The 20,309-nt window shown below is 46.2% G+C and overlaps 3 protein-coding genes across 11 annotated transcripts in view; 1 reads left to right on the plus strand and 2 right to left on the minus strand.

Annotated features, from left to right (window-relative positions):
• Positions 1 to 2,659, minus strand: part of INTS14 (integrator complex subunit 14) — a 16,077-nt gene extending 13,418 nt beyond the window's left edge. Inside the window, exon 1 of the mRNA XM_064669243.1 lies at positions 2,397 to 2,659. The gene's annotated coding sequence lies outside the window, so the exon portion shown is untranslated. The remainder of the gene's footprint in view (positions 1 to 2,396) is intronic.
• On the plus strand, positions 92 to 18,268 carry SLC24A1 (solute carrier family 24 member 1). Of its 2 annotated transcripts, XM_064669239.1 has the most exons (10): positions 92 to 1,453; positions 2,956 to 4,021; positions 5,530 to 5,592; positions 6,075 to 6,183; positions 10,998 to 11,084; positions 12,702 to 12,802; positions 13,429 to 13,635; positions 14,016 to 14,105; positions 14,979 to 15,145; positions 15,797 to 18,268. In XM_064669239.1, the coding sequence occupies exons 2-10, from the start codon at positions 3,101 to 3,103 to the stop codon at positions 16,044 to 16,046; spliced, it is 1,995 nt and encodes a 664-aa protein (XP_064525309.1). In that variant the 5' UTR covers positions 92 to 1,453; positions 2,956 to 3,100; the 3' UTR covers positions 16,047 to 18,268. The 2 variants fall into 2 exon arrangements, with proteins under 2 accessions (XP_064525309.1, XP_064525310.1); XM_064669240.1 differs by lacking the exon at positions 92 to 1,453 and having other exon boundaries at positions 2,929 to 4,021.
• DENND4A (DENN domain containing 4A) overlaps positions 16,550 to 20,309 on the minus strand; it is a 51,251-nt gene continuing 47,491 nt past the window's right edge. For all 8 annotated transcript variants that reach the window (XM_064669234.1, XM_064669232.1, XM_064669233.1 and 5 more), the window contains one exon: positions 16,550 to 20,231. In XM_064669234.1, coding sequence (XP_064525304.1) covers positions 20,095 to 20,231 — 137 coding nt within the window. In that variant the 3' untranslated portion in view covers positions 16,550 to 20,094. The remainder of the gene's footprint in view (positions 20,232 to 20,309) is intronic.

Here is a 20,309-nt window from a genome sequence, read left to right on the forward strand (position 1 = left end):
CTGTTGGATGTCGGAGTTGTGGGAATGCGGTGCCGCTGTAAAAATGACCGCTGTGCATGGAGAAGGGGTTAGGGATAAGCAATCCCGGCTGGGCAGTGGGCCTCCTTCTCCCAGCTGTGGGAGTGAGGGACGGGGGAAGGGAATAAACGCCATTGCAAAGTGGGGATGTGCCGCTGGAGCTGTGCGTTCAGACAGCGGTTTGCTTTAATATTATCATGGAATCATGGGATCATTCAGGTTGGAAAAGACCTCTAAGATCATCGTGTCCCCCAGCACTGCCAAGGCCACCCCTATTCCAAGTGCCACATCTACATGGCTTTTAAATCCCTCCAGGGATGGAGACTCCACCCCTGCCCTGGGCAGCAGCGCCAGGGCTGGACAACCCTTTCAGTGAAGGATTTTCCCCTAATATCCAGTCTAAACCTTCCCTGGCATAGCTTGAGGCCATTTCCCCTTCTCCTGTCCCTTGTTCCCTGGGAGCAGAGCCCGATCCCCCCCGGCTCCCCCCTCCTGTCAGGGGGTTGCAGAGCCAGAAGGTCCCCCCTGAGCCTCCTTTTCTCCAGGCTGAGCCCCCCCAGCTCCCTCAGCCCCTCCTGCTGCTCCAGACCCTTCCCCAGCTCCATTCCCTTCCCTGGACACGCTCCAGCCCCTCAATGTCTCTCTTGTCATGAGTGGCCCAAAATCAAACAACAATTTTCTAAGTCCCCTGTGACAAATCTGATGATCAGGCTGTTGTGACCATTAAATCTCTGGCCAGGACTGTTGTCATTTCTTCCTCTGTGGAGCTGCACCATGTCCATGCCACAGAAGAGTCCTGGACACCATCCCAAGGTTGTTGTGCCGGTGAGGGGCTGCTGCCTCCCTCTGCATCAGTGCTCCTGGCGTGGGAGCTGAGTGATTTTTCCAGAAAGAAAAAAAGAGTTTTAACGCTCCCTCTGGCATTGCAAAGCAGACACACATTGTGGCAAAGGTGCTTGGATGGCATTTGACCTGTCAGCTGTAGGAGATGCCTCAAAATGGAGATCCAGGGCCTTGTTTAAGGGTGATTTACCCCCTGGAGCTGCGGTGAGGGTGATCCATGTCCATGGCTGGTGCTCCAATCCTGTAGTTTGTAACACAGATAATCACCTGCCCTCACACTGGGAATAACCTGGGGCAGCAGACAAAGGTATTGGCTTCGGAGATAGACCCAAATCTATACAATACTGCTTAATCCTCTTAGGGCCTGTGGGTATTAAATGGGATTGGCTGTCCCCCACCAAGGTGTCCTTCACACCTGACCCTCCCTTGCATTAGGGCTCTGCTGGCAGAGGAGACCTCCTGAAAATGGGATCATTTTCATCCACCTCCCTCTGCAACAGCATCTCCCACCGGGCTGTTAAGTACCAAAGAAGCTTCCAGCACTACACCCAGCCCTTGGAACTCCTGTTCCTCCTGGACACATCTTTGGAAGGTAGGCTGGGGAGGTTTATTTGATTGGTTTGGATCTTGCCTGGCTGAGGCAGGAGCTGAGAAAAGGAGTTTACCGGGAGTTAACTGTAAGAAAGCTGCTAAACTTAACAAGGCTAGAGAAACAAAGAGGCTGGTGGTCAGGAATTGTGAAAGGTTGGAGAGCTCTTAGAACTGACCCTAAGTATGTGCACATGTCTGTGTCCTCCCTAGGCCATTCTTTTAACTCTCCTGTCTTTGTTAGCGAGAGTTATTTTATAATAATGTCCAATTTGTTATACCTATTATACAGTTCTGCCACATGCATGCTTATGTTCCTTTTACATATGAAAAGCAAAGCTTATATCATCTATTTATCTAGGTACTCCCATGACCCTCTATTAGTGTTGCCTTAGTGATCCTCCCAGCTATTTAAATGAAGATAATAATGCCTGTCTTGCAAGAAATTTAGGCTGATTAATTCCCTAGGTGTTATGCAAGAGGGTAAGTGTGTGATAACTTGCATGAAGAGCTTATCTGAGAATGGTTTAGAAAACTATGAATCACATCCAGTTAAAGAATAATGTAACATTTCCACTCTGGAGGAAAAATAATCCATGGAGAGTGATATTCTGAGGTAAAACATTAGAATATAGAACACTCCAGATGTGCCAAAGGGTAGATGCTGTCCAGCCCCAAATCCCTGTCTCCAGACTGTCACAGCTGCAGGATCTGTCTCTCTGGCATCTACAATTCCTCTTCCTTTCTAAATGCTGCTCAAATAATTATGCAAGATATGCTAATTACCCCCTAATAAAAGGTATGATTACAATTCCACTTTGCCAGTTCTGAATTCTACAGAAAGGCTTGGAAAGATGTAGTCATAGAAACAAATGGCTGCTCAGCACCCCCAGTTTTAGTAGAACCACAGAACCACGTTTTCCTCACACTGAGGGGAAAAAACTCACCCTTACTTGGCTGCTTTCCTGGGGAGTGAAAGGCTGGAAAGCCACGGACCAGCATTGCTGGGAACTCTCAAGCAGTTCCCATCCTCCTGCTGAGCTTATTTTGAGTGAATAACTGGTTTAGAAGGAGGTTTTACCAGCTTGATCTTGCCTTCAGAGCATCAGCTGTAGCAATTAAAAGTCGGTTCCTTGACAGAAGCTGTATCCTCTCCTCCTGCAGAACTCTGACCCAGTTGTTAATATTACAGAATAGCAACTGCACTCCAGTGAAAACACAATCCTTAACATCTCCTGGATGTGGGCATTTGGTGGAATCAGAATTCAGCTTGGATTGGACTGTCTCAGCCAACTCCTCTCTATTAAGCCAAACCTTTGATTATTAATCAGCACAACTTACAGTCGTATATAAAAAAAATAAACTAAACCCTGGATCTAGATCTGCCTTTACTCATTTAAGTACATTTCTTCTTCCTGAAAAATACAAGAGTGCCAGTGAAATGTTGCTGCCCAAATGGTGGTAAGTTGCAGTACTTAATTTTTCACAGCAGATTCTCTTTTGCAGGATTCTGCATCTTGTGCTGTGCAGTTCCACTCCTGATGCTCAAGATCAGCTGGAAGCTCCAATGGTGGCTGTAAATTCGAATTGCTGACCAAGAGAAGTCTCCAGTGGCTGCTGGACACAGCTCTGGATTCTGAACCTTCAGGAAATGCATTTGCCACGGAGGAGGCGGCTACGAAGGAACCGAATCCTTTTCTTTCTTGCCACGGTGTTGGTCCTCTCTCTCTACCAGCTCCAGTTCAGCCCCTCTGCCATTCCAGCATCACACACAGCCCCCCAACCCACAGACCCTGTCAAAGTGACCTCCAGGGACCCCTCCAGCAACAAGACTGCTGGGAAAGGCAATGCCACAGCACCCAAAATAAGGCACTGTATATATGTGGATGCTGAGCCAGCTGTGCCCGTCACTACTCCAGTGGATACAACCCCACAGCAAGAAAATGCCAGTGAAAGCCACCCAGACAAAAAACCACCCCACGAGTCCAAAGGAGAATATCCCCAGGACCTGTTCAGTGTGGAAGAACGCAGGCAAGGGTGGGTTGTCCTTCACATCTTTGGCATGATGTATGTGTTTGTGGCCTTGGCCATAGTGTGTGATGAGTATTTTGTCCCCGCTTTGGGAGTGATCACAGAGAAGCTGCAGATCTCTGAAGATGTGGCTGGAGCCACCTTCATGGCAGCAGGTGGATCAGCACCAGAACTCTTCACTTCCCTCATAGGTGTCTTCATCTCACACAGCAATGTCGGCATCGGTACCATTGTGGGCTCAGCAGTGTTTAATATCCTCTTTGTCATTGGCACCTGTGCCCTCTTCTCCAGGGAGATACTCCACCTGACATGGTGGCCCTTATTTAGAGACATCTCATTCTACATTGTAGACTTACTGATGCTCATCCTGTTTTTCCTAGACAGTGTCATTGATTGGTGGGAAAGCCTCCTTTTACTGACTGCCTATGCCACATACGTATTCACCATGAAACACAACGTGTACCTGGAGCAATGGGTGAAGCAGGAGCTGAACAAGAAGCTCAGTGCTGTGCAGGCAGCATCAGCAGAGCATGTGAGAAAGGTTGGTGTCCTTAGAGTTCAGAGGGCAAGTTGGAAATAATTTGTTCTAGTGTAAACCATAAAGAAAAACCACATCTCCTTCAAAAAGCACATATTCAAACCTCAGAACACAGGTACTGGTCAATAATTATGGTTATAAAATGAGGGAAATGCAATCTGGAGAGAGATTCTAAGAAATTAGAGAACATCACTACCATGCAATTACTAAAGGTCTCAGTTGTGGTTGCTTAGCTGCTTTCAAAGACACGTGTGGGATTTTGCTTTCTTGGTTGTTATAAGAGAGTTTCAAAAAGAACACTTGCAGGAACACATTCTTAGTCTGGGAACAAGATTGGACAACTCTGTGTTAAACAGGGGGAAAAGGCTTCTGTCCCAGCCCATTGTGGCTGAGAGGTGTAGGAGGATATTCTTTTTTCTATCCCTGCAGCCAGGTGGAACACTGGTGGTGTCACTTGTTACCTGATCTGCAGCACAGGAAGGGGTCTAGCAGCTTTAGCAACCACTGTCTGCTCTCCTGGTCAGCATTTGGCAACCAGATCCAAGTGCCCAAACCTAATTCCATGCCCTGACCCCAGCTGGGTGTGCTCAGGGGGATTCTGTGCTCAGGAGGTTTGTGGCTGTAACTCCAGATTTGAGACCTTCCCTTGGTGTCTTTTGAAGAAAAAGCTGACTGCTCACAAAAAGAGTATCTGAAGGTGTCCCCAGAGCCAACCACCCTTTCAGACTTGCAGCTCTGGGCAGGAAGGGTCTCCAGAACACTTGAGCTTTGCCATCTTGAGTGTGCCAGCCCGCTCCTTCCTCCTCTGTCCCTTCTCAGCTCTCCCACAGCCCCTTTTTTCTCCTGACCTGTGCTACTGCAGCTGTTGAGCAGAGACCACCTGATTTCAAACTCTCCTCTGGCATTGCAGGCTTTGCTGGTCAGTTGTGTGTCCCTGGCACTCAAACATGCTCTGCCTTCTGGTCCTGGCGCTCCACATTGTTTAAGGGAAGGGAGGAAGGGGGGTGAGGGTGGTTGAAGTGGTGCAGAATCAAGAAACTGCTTCTCTTTCCTCCCCCTGGTCTGGTGTTCACCCAGTGCCCATAGCTGGGAGTCCTGACAGCTCCTGTGCTACATTCCAGTGGGGTACATGTCCAAGATCCTGCAGTGACACCCATCACTGTGGACATCAATCACCACAAATTGAATCCAACCCTGCACTTGGAGCTGACAGAAAACTCTCACTAATGCAGAGCAGCATGACAGAGCTGCTGGACCTATCCCTTGGGAGAAATAAATTACAGAAAATGTAAATGTTGGAAAGTAATGCTAATCACTGTGAAAAAAAAATACCCCTTTGCACTTTCACTCTGCTGGAATTTGAGGAAGGCTCTTTCAGTAGCATCCATGCAAGTCATTGGTGTCAGCTGTCCCACCTCCTCACAGAGAGCAGCCTGAGGGATCATTAGATCCTAAAAAAGCAGGTGAAGCAGCAGAAGGGATCAGTCATTTTCATTCTTTGTTGCTTGTAGAAAAGCACTGGGGCAGCTGCAGATGATGGAACAAAGAAGCCACCAGATGTGAGGAAACTGCAGGTAGGTCTAAGCAACTTCACAGGGATCTGAAGTCATTGCATTTTGAACCCCTCCCCATGTCAGGTCCTGAATAAAAGTGTCAAATTCTGTGGCAAAAAACCTGGACAAAGCCTGTCTCGTATCAGGCACAATGCTCACACCTTGTTAAGGGGACACCTGGCTCAGTCCTGTCCTCAAAGGGCTTTTTATAAAAACCAGGAGACAGCTCAGGCTTCCCCAGTGGATTTGACCAGCAGAGTGCTATTCATCCTCTGCTTTGAACAGGCATACAGAAATTCAGAAAGTGACTTTCCTTACCTGGTTTTGTGGCTAATTTTCCGCCTGGGCTCCCAGAGCAGAGGTTGGCAGGGTCAGTCCTCCCCCACAGCAAACACTGCACAGCTCATTCCTCCCCTGCTGGTTAAATTGCTGCCCCTTTGTCTGCCCATGGCTGGCCAGTGGAGGAGGGAACTGGGACTGACTGGGATTGTGCCTTTCCACAGCCTGGGCCAGCCCTGCAGCGGGGCAGCAGCTCGGCCTCCCTGCACAACTCCCAGATGCGCGGCACCATCTTCCAGCTCATGATCCACACCCTGGACCCCCTGGCAGAAGGTGAGTGGATGCTCCACATTGGAGGGACTTGGGTTTGCTGCCCTGGGTGCAGAGTGGTTTAACTGGGAACACAGGCTGTGTGTGTCAGTGTTTTGGGGTCAGCAACTCACCCCTGGAATGCAGCTCTGCATGTCACAGGTGGTGTCAGGAGCTCTGTGTCTCTTCTGATCCAGTGCTGGAAGGACAAACACCTCATGCTTTGGTCCTGCCACATCTGCTTTGCCTGTGCCAAGCTGGTCACTGCTGTGGTGGCAGCTGCTGCTGGGGTCCCTGGAAGTGGTGACAGTCACTGCTGTCCCCCATCTCTGCTCTCTCTGACTGCAGGGGCAGCAAACATGAGTCGCGTCTTCCTTCCTTTTCTTAGCTCAGACCTCACCCCAGCCCTGAAACAGCAGCACAAAAAGAGGTTAAAACCCTTGAAGAATTATCGTTTTGACAGTGATTAATATCCCAGCTGGGATTTAAATCACAAAATGAGCTCCAATTATGATGGTTAGGCCAATTCTATGTGGTTTAAACCGACACTGAGCACCTCTAAAAGCCCCCCTGCACTGCTGTGGTACCATCACTGCCATGGCAAAGTGTGTTCTCAGCACAGTGCAGGCAATGGGCAGCTCCCCAGGGCCAGGAAAAGATCAGTTCAGGTCCAAGACTCTTTTAAACTGCCCAGGATGCAGAGAAGCCTCATCTCCAGACAGAGCCAGGGTCTTTGTACACAGACTTTTAACATGCTGCTTTGTATTAAACTTTAATTCGACCCCACTGTGGAGGTTTATTTTCCAAGAAATAGTGAAACACATAAAAAAAGACTTTTTTAGATTTTCTTCCCTAGCTCAGCTCATGCCCCACCCCTCCACTGCCCTACTTGTTCTTAAGAGATTACCTGCTGTCCATTCAAAGAGAGAAGGAAGCTAAGCAGATCAACACCTCTCTCCTGGCTCTCATAGAGGTTACAAAAAGGACTATCCAGATCAAAATCCCAGCTGCACAAACTGATCAAGGGAACAAAGGAGGTTGGGTGAGGACAGCAAGGCAGAGAAGTGTCTGCTTTGACAGTCTGGGGAAGGCACCCAAACCTGTTAGGCAGCCTAACAACTCATCACAGTTTGCCCTACTGCCCTTGCCTCCTCTTCCCCCAAGAGGTGTTATCAACAGCACCAGGATAATGCCAAAACCTTCCAAGAGGACATGCCATTGCCTTGAGCATCAAAAAGTGCCAGACTGAGGGGCTGCTGCCACTCGGAGACTCCCCCCAGCACCTTCTCATCCTTCCCACACCTCCAGATGTCTCTGTGCAGCATCTCCCACCCCAGGCCAGCACACACTTGGCTTTCTGGTCCAGGCCAGTGCCCTGGGGAAACCCTGGGACCTCAGCAGGAGTTGCAAGATGAGGCCAAGGACAGTTCCAGCCAGTTCAGCCCAGAATAGGCTGCTGGGAGGTTTCCATGCAGTTGTAAAAGCCACTGTCCCTGCTAAAGAGGCTGCTATTCCAAGGACTATATTGAATAAACAGGATTGGGGGTGGGGGGCAGTTTGGATCTTCTCTGAAAGAGAACTTCCCTGCTCATTCCACAGAATCATTTAGGTTGTAAAAACCTTCCAAGAGTCCAACTGCTCCCCCAGCACTCCTCCACTCTGTTCTTAAGTGCCCCATCTACACACCTTTTAAATCCTCCAGGGATGGGGAATCCACCACTGGTCTGACAGCCTGTGCCAGGGCTGGACAACCCTTTCCATGGAGAAATTTTTCCTGCTATCCAACCTAGACCTGCCCCAGCAGCCAGGCACCGTGTGAGTTACTGTCTGTGCAGCAGCCACTAGATGGGAGTGTGAGCACGTGTACTTCAGTCTGATACAAAGGGATGCAAGGATGGGCTACAACAGTCTCTCCAGAAGGTTATTCTTTTTAACGAGGAATTTCTAGCAACTTTATTCTTTCCCCCACTTTCTCTGGAAGCGTGCAGAAGCAGAGCATGATATCTTTTCAGGATTTTCCCCATTGACACCAGAGGGAACTGTGGGGGAATGAAAAGAAAAAGGATTTTGGAAATACTCAGGAACCCTCTGCTGAACCTCCAGTCTTACCATCAGATTATCCTTTAAAGTCCAGTCATGCAAGGAAGAAGGCAGAAGCTAACTTTGGTTTTTGAATGAAGAAAAAGGCTCCAGCAGCAGAGCTGCCTGTCCTCAGTATGCCCCAGTTAACAAGCTAATGGTTTTGGAAATTAGACCAGCCCAGAGCAGCAGGCAAGGTTGTAGGCCAGAGCCAAGTGAGGAAGCTGAAGGCAGCTACAGTTTCTCCTTGTTTCCTTAGCATTCCATCACTTGTTAAGGAATCAAGATACAAAGGAGCAAAAGGAATAATGAGTTTGGTTTTTTATTTCCACTTTTAGACAGCAGAATCTCCAAATCCTTCAGGTTCATGCTAAATTGTAAAGAAAAAATCCTTCCTGCTGATCGTGTTGTGAAAGCCAAAGAGTGCATTAAACCCAAGAGCCAAATTCAGGGTAAAAGCTCAGCTGCCACCTGAAGTCCAGCCTGGGTGCTGTCAATCCATAGGACAGGAATCTTCCTGGAGAGCATCTCAGGGCCCCTGGACACAGAGATGTCCTGTGTGATGGGCTCTCAGAGCTGGGGACGGAGCTGCCAGCAGTGGATGCCCCAGGAGACTGAGGGCCCCTGCCCTGCACAGCTAATCCAGCACAGCAAGGACTGAGCTCAGGGACATCCTTCCTGCCCGTGCTGACCTGCAGATCAGCCCAGCTTAGAGCCAGCTCTGCCTCCAGCCTCAGTCCACACAGGAATTGTGTGTCAGAGGAATTAACACCCTCCCAAATGAGGCTGATCTCCTGAGGACTGGAGAGGGGCCTGGGCCTAATCTGTTTGTGCTGACAGAGGGATGCTGAGGGCTCCACTCCCAGCCTGGGCCAGGGCAGGGAGCCAGGAGCTTCAATGTATATAATCTCCCTCAGGCTGAGCCTGACCGCCCTGACCTTGCTGACAGGAGCTTTTGCAGCAGCTTCAGGGACAAGCTGAACAGAAAGATGCATTGCCCAGTGCTTAGAGGGGACTGGGAGCAATGGGTCACCTCTGTGCTGCCCTGCACCCAGGGATGTCCCAGCGCATCAGCTCAGGGGGAAGGAAGCAAAATGCTTCCCATCCCCTCTAGTGAGCTTCAGGATTGACAAGGAGCATGGAAGAGTCAGGCTCTTGCATCCCAGCCAGCCTTTCAAAGGAGAAAAAAAATCATCATTTTGATTAGATATAGGGAAGAAATTCCTCCCTGTGAGGGTGGGGAGGCCCTGGCACAGGTTGTCCAGAGAAGCTGTGGCTGCCCCATCCCTGGAAGTGTCCAAGGCCAGGTTGGCTGGGGCTTGGAGCAACCTGGGATAGTGGAAGGTGTCCCTGTTAATGGCAGAGGGTTGGAACAAGGTGATCTTAAGTTCCCTTCCAAACCAAATCATTCTGGGATTCTATCATCATTTCATCTCAGTCCAGTGCTCATTCCAAGGCTCAGTGGAAATTCCAGTTGGTGAAAAATGTTTGTCAGACACTAACAGGAATCTCACCAGAATAGGACTTGTCCCCTGAGGTGTTAATGTCTGAGCTGGACAAAGTTATTGGACATACACCAGAATTTACTGATTTTTGTGAGGTTCAGCTCTGAATCTGATCTGCCCACACAGCTCATGGCCTCAGGCCTGCAATTTTTATTATATCAGTATCACAGTGATGTATAAAGTGGCAGGGCCCTGCCCTTGAGGCAGATGACAACAGCACGTTCTGGTTGTGTACTCAACAGCACAGTGGATTAAATCAGTGTGATAAAACTTCCAGAGGAAATGAATTTACAGCCCTGCACACCAGCCAAGCAGAGCGTGGCCAGTTCCTTGTGGCTCCTGTCCATGTGCAAACCCTGCACTCCTCAGCTGAGTTGTGGGGTGGGCAGCTCAACAGAGGGCAGAGAGTAGAGAAAATGGGGCTTTTCTTTGAGCCTGTGTTTTGTCCCATTTCAGTGAGAGTCAGCACTAAGAGATTTGAGCACAACACTGAATTATGGAGACACACACAGTTTCACAGTTCACTGTAAGCCAGTAATAAAGCAGCTCAGCTGAGCAGAGCAGAACATGGTTCACAGTGGAAGAAGCCCCCAGCAATCCCAGAAATACAGCACTGGACCCTGTACTGGTGAAGATCATCTCCCACACAGCCTGGACACCAGGAATTTAGATCAGTGCCAGCACAGCAGAGCAGACACTTGTGTGTACTTAGAGAAATCAATAATTTTCCAGGGAGCTGGAACATAAAAGGTTTTTATTTTCCCTTACCATCAGGTCCCCAGGCTGCAGGCAGCACCCCAAGGCCTCTTCAACAGCCACATGGCAGGAGGAAGGTGTCAGTTTTAGTTTGCACATAATCTAGCCTGAAAAAAATCAATAGTCCCTTGAGAACAAGATGATATTGCACTAAAACTCCTCTGTTCTTTCTGCATTTGCTTCCTATGAAGTACAGATATCCTTCTGCACTAATGACCTGGAAAGGATTTCTCTTCCTTCTAGTTCTCTTAAAAATATGATAATATTAGTTACCTCTTAAATGGCTAGTGTAGTTGCTCTAGCACTAACATTTAAACATGCCAGCCATGATCAACAGCAGCAGCCAAAACCTGGGGGCACAGGCACAACAGCTCACAGGTCATTGCTGGCTGCAGCCCATGGAAGAGGAAAGGGGCAAGAGCATGGGTGTGTAGGGGGGAGGTAAAGGGGGGTTTCACAGCTGACAGCTGCTGATGGACATGTCCTCCTCATCCACAGAAAAATTTAAAGACAGGGTTGACATCCTGAGCACCATGGCCAAGGCCAAGGCAGAGACCTTGGATGGACAAGGCCCACAGCCAGAAGGTGAGTGCAAGAGCTGTCTGCCTGGTTTTGCAGTGCCAGCCCTCACCTTCCCAGCACACAACACCCCAGGGCTGGCACAGAGACCCCGGGGGCTGACACAAGGTCTGTGTTATTGCTGCTCACAGGTGGCTGCTGTAACAGTGCAGCAGGAAACAGTGGATGTGTGTGGGCAGGAACAGCCATCCCAGAGGAGCCCTCAGTGACACAGAGATGGGGCAGGGAGTGCTACAAGGATGTAGTGGAAGTGGCCATGGAATGGTGAAGAAGAGAAGTCAGGCCATTACAGGCAGCACTTGGGTGCTGCTGGTCTTTGGTAGACCCTTCAAACTGAGGTGTTTGTTAAAACAAAGGACCTTCAGTTTAGCTTGGAAATTTGCCAGACTTGCAGAAGAGCATGGAAGGTTCCTGCAGAGGGAATCAGCTGCACTGACTGTTTCTATATCAGTCTAAGGGGCTGTGCATTCTTCCCTTGAATAGATTCACAGAATCATTTGGGTTGGAAGGGACCTTAAAGCCCATCCAGCTCCAGCCCTTGCCCTGGGCAGGGACACCTTCCACTAGACCAGGTTGCTCCAAGTTCATCCAGCCTGGCCTTGGACACTTGCAGGGATGGAGCAGCCACAGCTTCTCTGGGCAACCTGTGCCAGGGCCTCCCCACCCTCACAGGGAAGAATTCCTTCCCGATATCCCATCTGACTGTGACCTCTGGCGGTTCAGTACTTTTTGGGTTTTCTCTCTCACTGCTGACACACAGCCTGTCTGAGCTGGCTGTGCTACAACATGGGTTTGTGCTGCCTGGGAAGATGGAGATTTTGAAAAACAGGAAACTTTTGGGTGGAAGGTCCCAGCTCCACACAACACAGGGACCTCAGCATCTCACAACACTGGGCCTCACCTGAGTGAGCCTAAACTTGAGAAAAATACTGTTTAAAAAACAATTGCTTGTGTGTGTTACCAACATCTCATTGACTTCACCTGTGCTCTGTGTTGTCCTTGTTTCCACACTATTACACACGAAGGTTTCCGTGTTCCTCTTGGCTACACAGGAACAGCACAGAGGACATTGCAGTTGTTTCCTTGTACGTGTCAGCACTTTGCCATTTGCTTTTGAATCCCCACCAAATGATCAGGGATTAAAGTCTGGCAGCACGTCCAAGTCATTTTTCAGAAGCCTTGAAGAAGCAGCTCCCTGGAGAATGCTCCCATGCTTCACTGGAAAAAAAAAAAAAAATACAAAAAAACCCAAAAAAGAAGCAAGGCTTTACATCCTTTCTGGCTTTTAAGGATGGTTTTAGTAAGACCTTCAGAATCCAGAAAGCAACCAGGAAATACTCATCAGCTGTAGATGAGGTAATTAGCATTTCCCTGTTGTTACAAGTGTCTCTTACAGCAGTTCTGGAGAGGAAGTCATAGGAACATCAAGGTCTCATTCTACTCCAGGAGGGTCAGATTCTGCCCAGATTTACTAATCACAACCACAGCAAACCTAGGCAGTCTGACAGGGTTTCACCTGAAATGCCACACGTTTTGGGAGGGAGGTCAGATCTCCCTGCTGACCATGGGGAAGGTGAGCCCCTGACAATTAAACCCAGTGTTCCTTCTTATTGCTTTTTGCAGAAGAGGAAAAGAAGGCCCCAAGCACCATCCAGGTAACTCCTGCCCATGACTCTGAGCCCAGCAAAGCCACACAGAAGGCAGATGTACCACAGGATGGACAGGTATTGAAATCAGGGTCACAGGCAGGAAGTGCTCCCTCCAGGCCGACCTTCACATGTACTTCCCTTCTTCCCTCTCCAGAGCTTTTGGGACAGGATCCAACTCATGTCACTGGCAGCTATATATAGACTGTGCAGTGATTTATTAATATTGGGCTGAAACATTTTGGCTTACAAACACAGATCAGGTCCAAAATATGACACCAACTGATCCTGTATAGTATTTTCCACTCCTCTGAGGCCAGGGGGGTACTCCAGGGCAAGGGAAGATCCTGGTATGTGCCTGTCCTGTGCTCCCCAGTGTACAGTTCTGCTTTGCTCCCCAAATCCCTCCTTCCAGGTGATGTAATTTGGCTGTTCTGATGAGGAAAGGATTTTCAAGGACATTTTGTGTCAAAACCTCATCTAAAAGGTGGTTCTAGTTAACAGATGCAATTTAGTTGACTATACACAGGTGCTGGGGTAGGATGAACCTGGATCCTGCCCACAGTAGTGAGATGGGGCCTGTGGGTGCCCCTAGCCCTGTTACAAATCTGAGCTCTGCCCAGGTGAGGCCAGGGGGAATAAATGCAGCTCCTTGGAGATATGAAAACATATTGGCTTTTTGATTTTTTTATCCTGATCTACAGCCCTCATCAAGCAGTGACAGCTCAGAAGACAGCAGCTCTGAGAGTGAGGAAGACAGTGATGAGGACAGCACAGATGATGATGATGATGAAAACGATGAGCCCTTATCTCTGGAATGGCCAGAAACAAGGAAAAAACAAGCCATTTACCTTTTCCTCTTTCCCATTGTCTTTCCTCTCTGGAGCACTCTGCCTGACGTCAGGAACCCTGTAAGAATCTGTCTTCTTTCTGCTACTGGAGTCATTAACTGAGCTATAGATTTCCTCTGGGCAAGAGTCCCCAGCTCCATTTTTCCATGTCTGGAGCCTCTGCATACTTGAAGTGCTGTTACTGCTGCAGGGGGTGGGACAGGAGGCCCAGCTGCAGTGGAACGTTGTACAGAGACTTAATTTAATAAACCACAAATTCTAGCAACTACAGGTCACCTAATTGAGCTGAAAACCAGAAATACAAATAGAAACCAGGGTCCAAGTTAAAGCAAATCAACTGCAGGGAAGTGTTTCAGGTGAATAGTTTTCACTGGGGATTATTAACTTGCCTGAAACTTCTCTCTTTTTTTTTTTTTTCTTTCCAAACTTGATTTCGACAGGACTCAAAAAAATTCTTTGTCATCACGTTTTTTGGATCCATCCTCTGGATTGCTGTGTTCTCTTACCTCATGGTGTGGTGGGCTCACCAGGTGAGGGGTTTGTGTTCTCTCTGCAAATCACCCGTTCAGAACTAGTAGATGGAGAGAGGCAACAGTGTCACTTGGCATTTTATCTCATGAATTACAGCTGCAGCCCATCACAACAGTAGAAACTTTGTTTTGTTAGAACTCAAAAGGGAATTTTCTGTTTCCTTTTTTTTTTGATTTGACAAAGCTTCATTCTTTTCCAAGAGCTTCCAAGGGAGTTTGTGCATCAGTGAAAGGAAAGTGCAATGAAAGGAAAAGTACTGTCAAGATTTATCTTAATTCTGACTTTTCATTGATGAATGTTTCTGTGCAGAACATAATTATCCATTATCTAATTAAAATTCTAGGAAAATAAAGGGTCTGATTCTGGAAGCTGCTAAATGATCTCAATTCCCCCTGCCATAATGTTCACCTGGTATTCTGGGAAATACTACTTCCATCTTGTAGAATCACTCCCCCCATTCTGTATTTAGTGATATATTGCACATGCACAATATAGCTGATCATGCCATAAATCCAAGGACTGTCATTTCCAAAAGCCCTCAGATCTTGTATAGCTGATGTTAAATCTGGAGAGGGAAAAAGTGGACAACATCCAGCAGAGGTGGACTGAGGACAGCAGAGTTGTGCTGTGGCTGACTTGACCTTGCTCAGTGTTGGCATCACTGTGATCAGATTCCCTGCACTGCAGAGCAAATCCAGGATCAACAGACACTGTGAAATTTAACTTTCTAATCCTACAAAGCAGCAAAATGCTCCCATGTTTAGGGGATTCAGATTATTATGACTCCAGTATGGCACAAACCCCAAAACTGCACAGAGCAACTGTAGTCCCTGTTCCAGTGCTAACAGCTCTACCCAATTTGTGTTGATTAGGTTGGGGAAACAATTGGGATATCAGAGGAAATTATGGGTTTGACCATCCTGGCAGCAGGAACATCCATCCCTGACCTCATCACCAGTGTCATCGTGGCACGGAAAGGCTTGGGTGACATGGCTGTGTCCAGCTCTGTGGGCAGCAACATCTTTGATATCACTGTTGGGTGAGTACCACTTCAGTGCTAAAACATGCATTTCTTCTAAAATACAAGGCTGGTTTTATTCCAAACATACCCATTAATTTAATTTTAGCTGTCTTTAAATGAAGGGCAGCTGGGCAACCAGTTCCTTTAAAAAAAACAAACAAAAAACCCAAGCCCAAACCAAACAACACCCAAACCCAGCCAGGAAAGACAAAGTGTTACAGCTCAGCCCACCATCTTCACCTAATTCTCAATCAACAGAAAATTACCATTTTTTCAAGACAAAAATTCAAGAAATCTTTGGTAAACATCAAAGATTTACAGGCAGGAACAAGATCTGGGCACTCAGAAACATCCAGCTCCTGTGCAGGCAAGGGCAGGATCAGTGCCTGTATCTTCCATCATAAAGCATCAGGACATTTCTTTATTACAGCCCAAGACATTTAATTTATAGGTCCTTTCAGCCTCTTGGATTGCACTATGATAGTGGAAGCATTATCCAAATGCAATTTTGATACAAACAACATCTAGTTTAGATTTATGCTGAGCTACATTGAATGCAATCATGCATTTTTTTCCCCCCTGTAAGACTTTGGAAAAATTGCTTAGTTATGATGCAGAAAATGAACTGCCTTAAAACATTTATTTCAATTACTTTTCCTTTACTTGCAGCTTGCCAGTTCCCTGGTTCCTTTTTTCTGTCTTCAATGGCCTCAGCCCCGTGGCAGTGAGCAGCAATGGTTTGTTTTGTGCAATTGTTCTCCTTTTCCTCATGCTCCTGTTTGTGATTATCTCCATCGCTGTCTGTAAATGGAAAATGAACAAAATGCTGGGGCTCACCATGTTTGCTCTTTACTTTGTGTTTCTGATCATCAGTGTGATGTTAGAAGACAAGATAATATCCTGCCCAGTATCTGTATGATGGCTGGACACTTCAAGATGTGTGTGAGGATACAGCAGCATCAAATGGGGTTTAAGGTAGCTAATGTTCTACTGAAAAAAAAGGAACCAGAATTGTAACAAACTTACTGAGAATAAAATATCTTTAACTTGCTAAAAATAAATAAATCTCAAGTGGTATGTCAGCCTCTGCTATTTTTCTTTAGGATCAGAACAGATACAATATCAAACAGCACATGCTTATGCACTAAAACTAAGGCCAGGAATCAAATACTGCAACAAGAAGTTGAACTGCTGGGGGTTTGTTTTCATCCTGACACTAATCCCTGCTATTTACAGACTATAGCACCCAGCACTAATTCCTGTTGTTTGCACTGTTTTCTACACAGATATGATGAAAAAAACGCCACTGACCTCAACAAACCTGGGAGGGTTATTGTTAACACCTCACGAGAGCAAACAATGCAGTTAAGAGTTGCAGATGTTTCTAATCCATCTAATAAAATGTTAATGAAAATAACCAGAAAGATTTTAAGCTTTTTATTGACTCACTGTAAAACTTCTTTTTTTTTGGATGAGACAGAAAAAAAACTTAACATTGTGAACACTGACTTTGCTTATTTTAAAGGAACTACAAACCAAAGCAAACATCCAACATACTGGTTTTTGGTAAATAAAATTTAAACATTACATATTTACAAATCTACAACCATTCATTTAAAAAGTGCTGCTTGCAGACTAACAAAGTACCATTTTTAAATCCCAGTGAGATAATATCCAGAAATACCCCTCTCTATTATTACTGTTTGCATCTCCCATTTGTTACACAAAGATTTTGCACGCAGGAATTTTCTCTTTCTTGGGGTACAAATCATTTAATTTGCCAGTGGAAGTCAAATTCATCAGGCTGTAACTGTACCAACAGCAAACCCTCTCAAATGGGACACGGCAGTGTCAGAGAAACAGCACAATTCCTATTCACATTTCGGTATTTCATCTCCAATAATTATTCCAGTGGAACCATAAGTAAAGCAAAATATATATTGCACTGCAAATGTAAAACCTTTGTTTAAGGTTTTGGACATAAGCATTATTTAGTACACAAAAGGAGAAAATTCAGTTCATACAAAATTTTAAATTGAAAATATGTCTCAAATATTTTATTTATCCATCTTTGCAGTATTGGAAAATATAGTCAAATTGCTTTTCTAATAAAGGACAGTGAGATTTGAAAACTGTTTCAACACTGAATTGCATGGTGCTTAAAAATTATCCACCTCGGGACCTACGTTTGGAACGTTATGACTCGAATGAGGAAAATTTCCCATTTATAATATATTGTTATTCCAACTCTATTTTGATATATTTCTACAGTGGACTGACTCGCAACAGACCTTATTAAACAATTCATTAAGTATAATGATGTCACTTATGAGCCACTACATGATCTAGTAATTCAAAAGCACACCCCAATGAACATCAGCAATGCTTCAGGAGTGCCACGCTGGGGATGCAGGAATATTGAAGGACTGTTGGGAGGCTGAGGGACAATCCTGTTCCTGGGGCAGCACCTACTGTCTGGGAACACTGCAGGACTGTGGACACCGGAATGAAGCGGCAAAAGTGCTGGGTTTCTAAGCCTGAAGGCAGCTGGAAGTACTTACAAGGAAGCTGGGACTGGGATGGATCACCTGCACCAACACACCTCGGCAGTGCCGTGTCCAGGGACGGACCGGGCTCGGCGCTTCCGCCACCCCGGGACGGGGTGGGAAGCCTGGTCATAGCTCAGCCCCTCTGAGCACCACGGCAGCTCCGGAAAAAGCACCTGCTCTCTCTCCTTCATGGCCCGAAGGTCCCATGATACAGTGGCTGCCCCAGTGGTAAATGGCATGGGAAGCAGAACTGCAGGGAGCTGGGAACACGGGGATGAGCTTAAATACACAGCAACTACTGCAGGCGAGTTTTCCATGGTAATGCAGCATTCCCGCTGCACAGAGCAGAGCATCCATGCACACTAAGGGCTACTCACAGGGAATATGGTCAGAAATAGCCTGTTTTTTCACAATAGCTCAGAAGAACAAAGGGGGTGTGTTTACCATGTACCTGGGCGAGGAAAGGAGCTCCATGTCATGCACGAGGGACACTGTACAAGCGTGGCAGGACAAAGAGCATCACAAATGGTTAAAATAAATTAAATGTGAACAACGGTCTGAGGGCAGCATTGCCAGCTCCACCTCAGGGTGGGGGAGACTTTCAAAAAGGTCAGCTACATAATTAGCAGCACGTTAGAGAAGAGGCATTACCCGATGGAAGCTGTATCCTGCATCTTGCAATTATCAACAGCACATTCCTGCAGCTCTGCATGTTTTAAACCCTTTCTCCTTAGGGCACCATCTTCTTAGGACTTTACAGAGGTCTGGGAGGAGGTTACAGAGCTTCATAGCAGCATTACTTCTCATGTAAGCCTCTAAGGCTCGCTCTATTTCATTTAATAGAGTAAATGTGAGCTTTAAAGTTTAGCACTTTCTGCCTAACTAAATATTGCTGGTTTATTACACTTGCAAACTAAAGATGTTTTTAAAAACACCTGCTGGTAGGCAGACTGCCATATAAAATCTAATGTAACAGCTGATATTTAGAAATATTCTAACAGTAACGACTAAAAGAAATTAGAATTGGAAAATGCATTAAGATTACTTAAAATAAAGCTATTTGTTAAAGCATGATTTAATTTGTTTAGGGTGTTTTATACAGTTCAATGTCTGCTTTCCCACCTCCACACAAGACTTCTGATATTTTCCCTGTAGCCTACCTTCTGGTGAGGAGTTGCTATGTGACTGAGAGCACAGAACATTTCTTTAAATGTCTAGAACAAGAAAACATGAGGCAAAAGCCATGACTCCACCACAAGGACTGACACAGCGCTTCTCTTCAGAGAAAAAAAGTTGCTTTGCCTGTGAAATAGAGACCAAACATTCCAAGTACATTTAACTATGCACAATATGCCCCAATAGGTTACATTCCCTATAAATTCCCTGTAGCAGGTTTGCTGTCTGTACTTCAGTTAAGAGCTTTGGGTTAGCACTATGAACGTGTCATATTTAGTGTGTTTTAACACAACCACGGAGACTCCGAACGCTGCGGTTTGTGAGGAACCTGCTGCATTTGCTTTGTGTTCCATCTGGGATGAGGTCACACCAACAAATGCCAACAGCTGAGATGGGCTGATTCCATAACAATCTGTAGGACTCTTCAACAGGCTTTCCCTTTCCTGGGGAGTGGGGAGGGAAGGGAACACGAGAGGAAGAGGAGATTTCTACAGAAGTGTTTTACAGAGACATCAGTGTGTTCATTATTAGTAGAGTTTTACAGATTTTTACCATACCTTCCTTCTGATTGCTGTGGTAACACGTTTTCCAAGTGTGCATGAGAGAAATCCTGGATCTTAAGTACTGTCTAGGTGAAGGTTAACATTTTCTATTCTGCTTTAAAACCAATCACTCTTCAAAAAGTAACTGGACGAGTTACTATAAATAGCAGTGTACTGCAAAAAAAATAAGCACTGTATTGCTTATGCAGCAAGTCCATTTAAAATTCACTCCAGTAATTTAAAAAAATTAAAAAAATATCAACTTACTATAAACAATTTAAAATATGTATAATACAACTTTGTATGCTCTTCATAACATCATGAATATTCTATGTAAACAATAGATTCTGAAGAATTTCCTTCGCTCACATTAGTTTCAGTGCATTGTTTCTGTCCACCTGGGTTTTTTTTCACTTTTTGTTTTAAGGGAGCTGTAATCTGCTGTCCCAAGTCAAAGAACTGATTTTGTTTAGAACCTTCCTTTCTACACATTGATCTGCAGAAAGGACAAGGGAACAGGGCAATAAGAGTTGGCCCGTTTTCCTCTCTGTCCGTCTCCACAACCGCAGACAGGCCCAATTTCCCGAGGCCTCCACGCACGCACGCTCTCCAACACTGAAGACTGAGATGTTCCTTGTGACTGAAGTGGTTATTTTACACAGGTACACGTCAGAGATATCACCTCTTTAGCCAGGAATATCTAAAGGTACGGTTCTCCAAAAATCTTTCTGCATTCCATCACTCCAGTGCTCGGGGGCCTATCACAATTATGAGTGTTCTTCACTTGATTAGCGGTCAGTCGGTCATAGGCCATTTTGTACTCTCTGTCAAAAGCATCTGCAGGGAGGGAAAAACAACTCCTAGTGCTCAGAAACACCCAAATGCCATGACAGCTGCATTTATCAGCAAAAAATA

This window comes from Pseudopipra pipra, chromosome 12 (assembly GCF_036250125.1).
Source record: "Pseudopipra pipra isolate bDixPip1 chromosome 12, bDixPip1.hap1, whole genome shotgun sequence".
NCBI classification, from domain to species: Eukaryota; Metazoa; Chordata; class Aves; order Passeriformes; family Pipridae; genus Pseudopipra; species Pseudopipra pipra.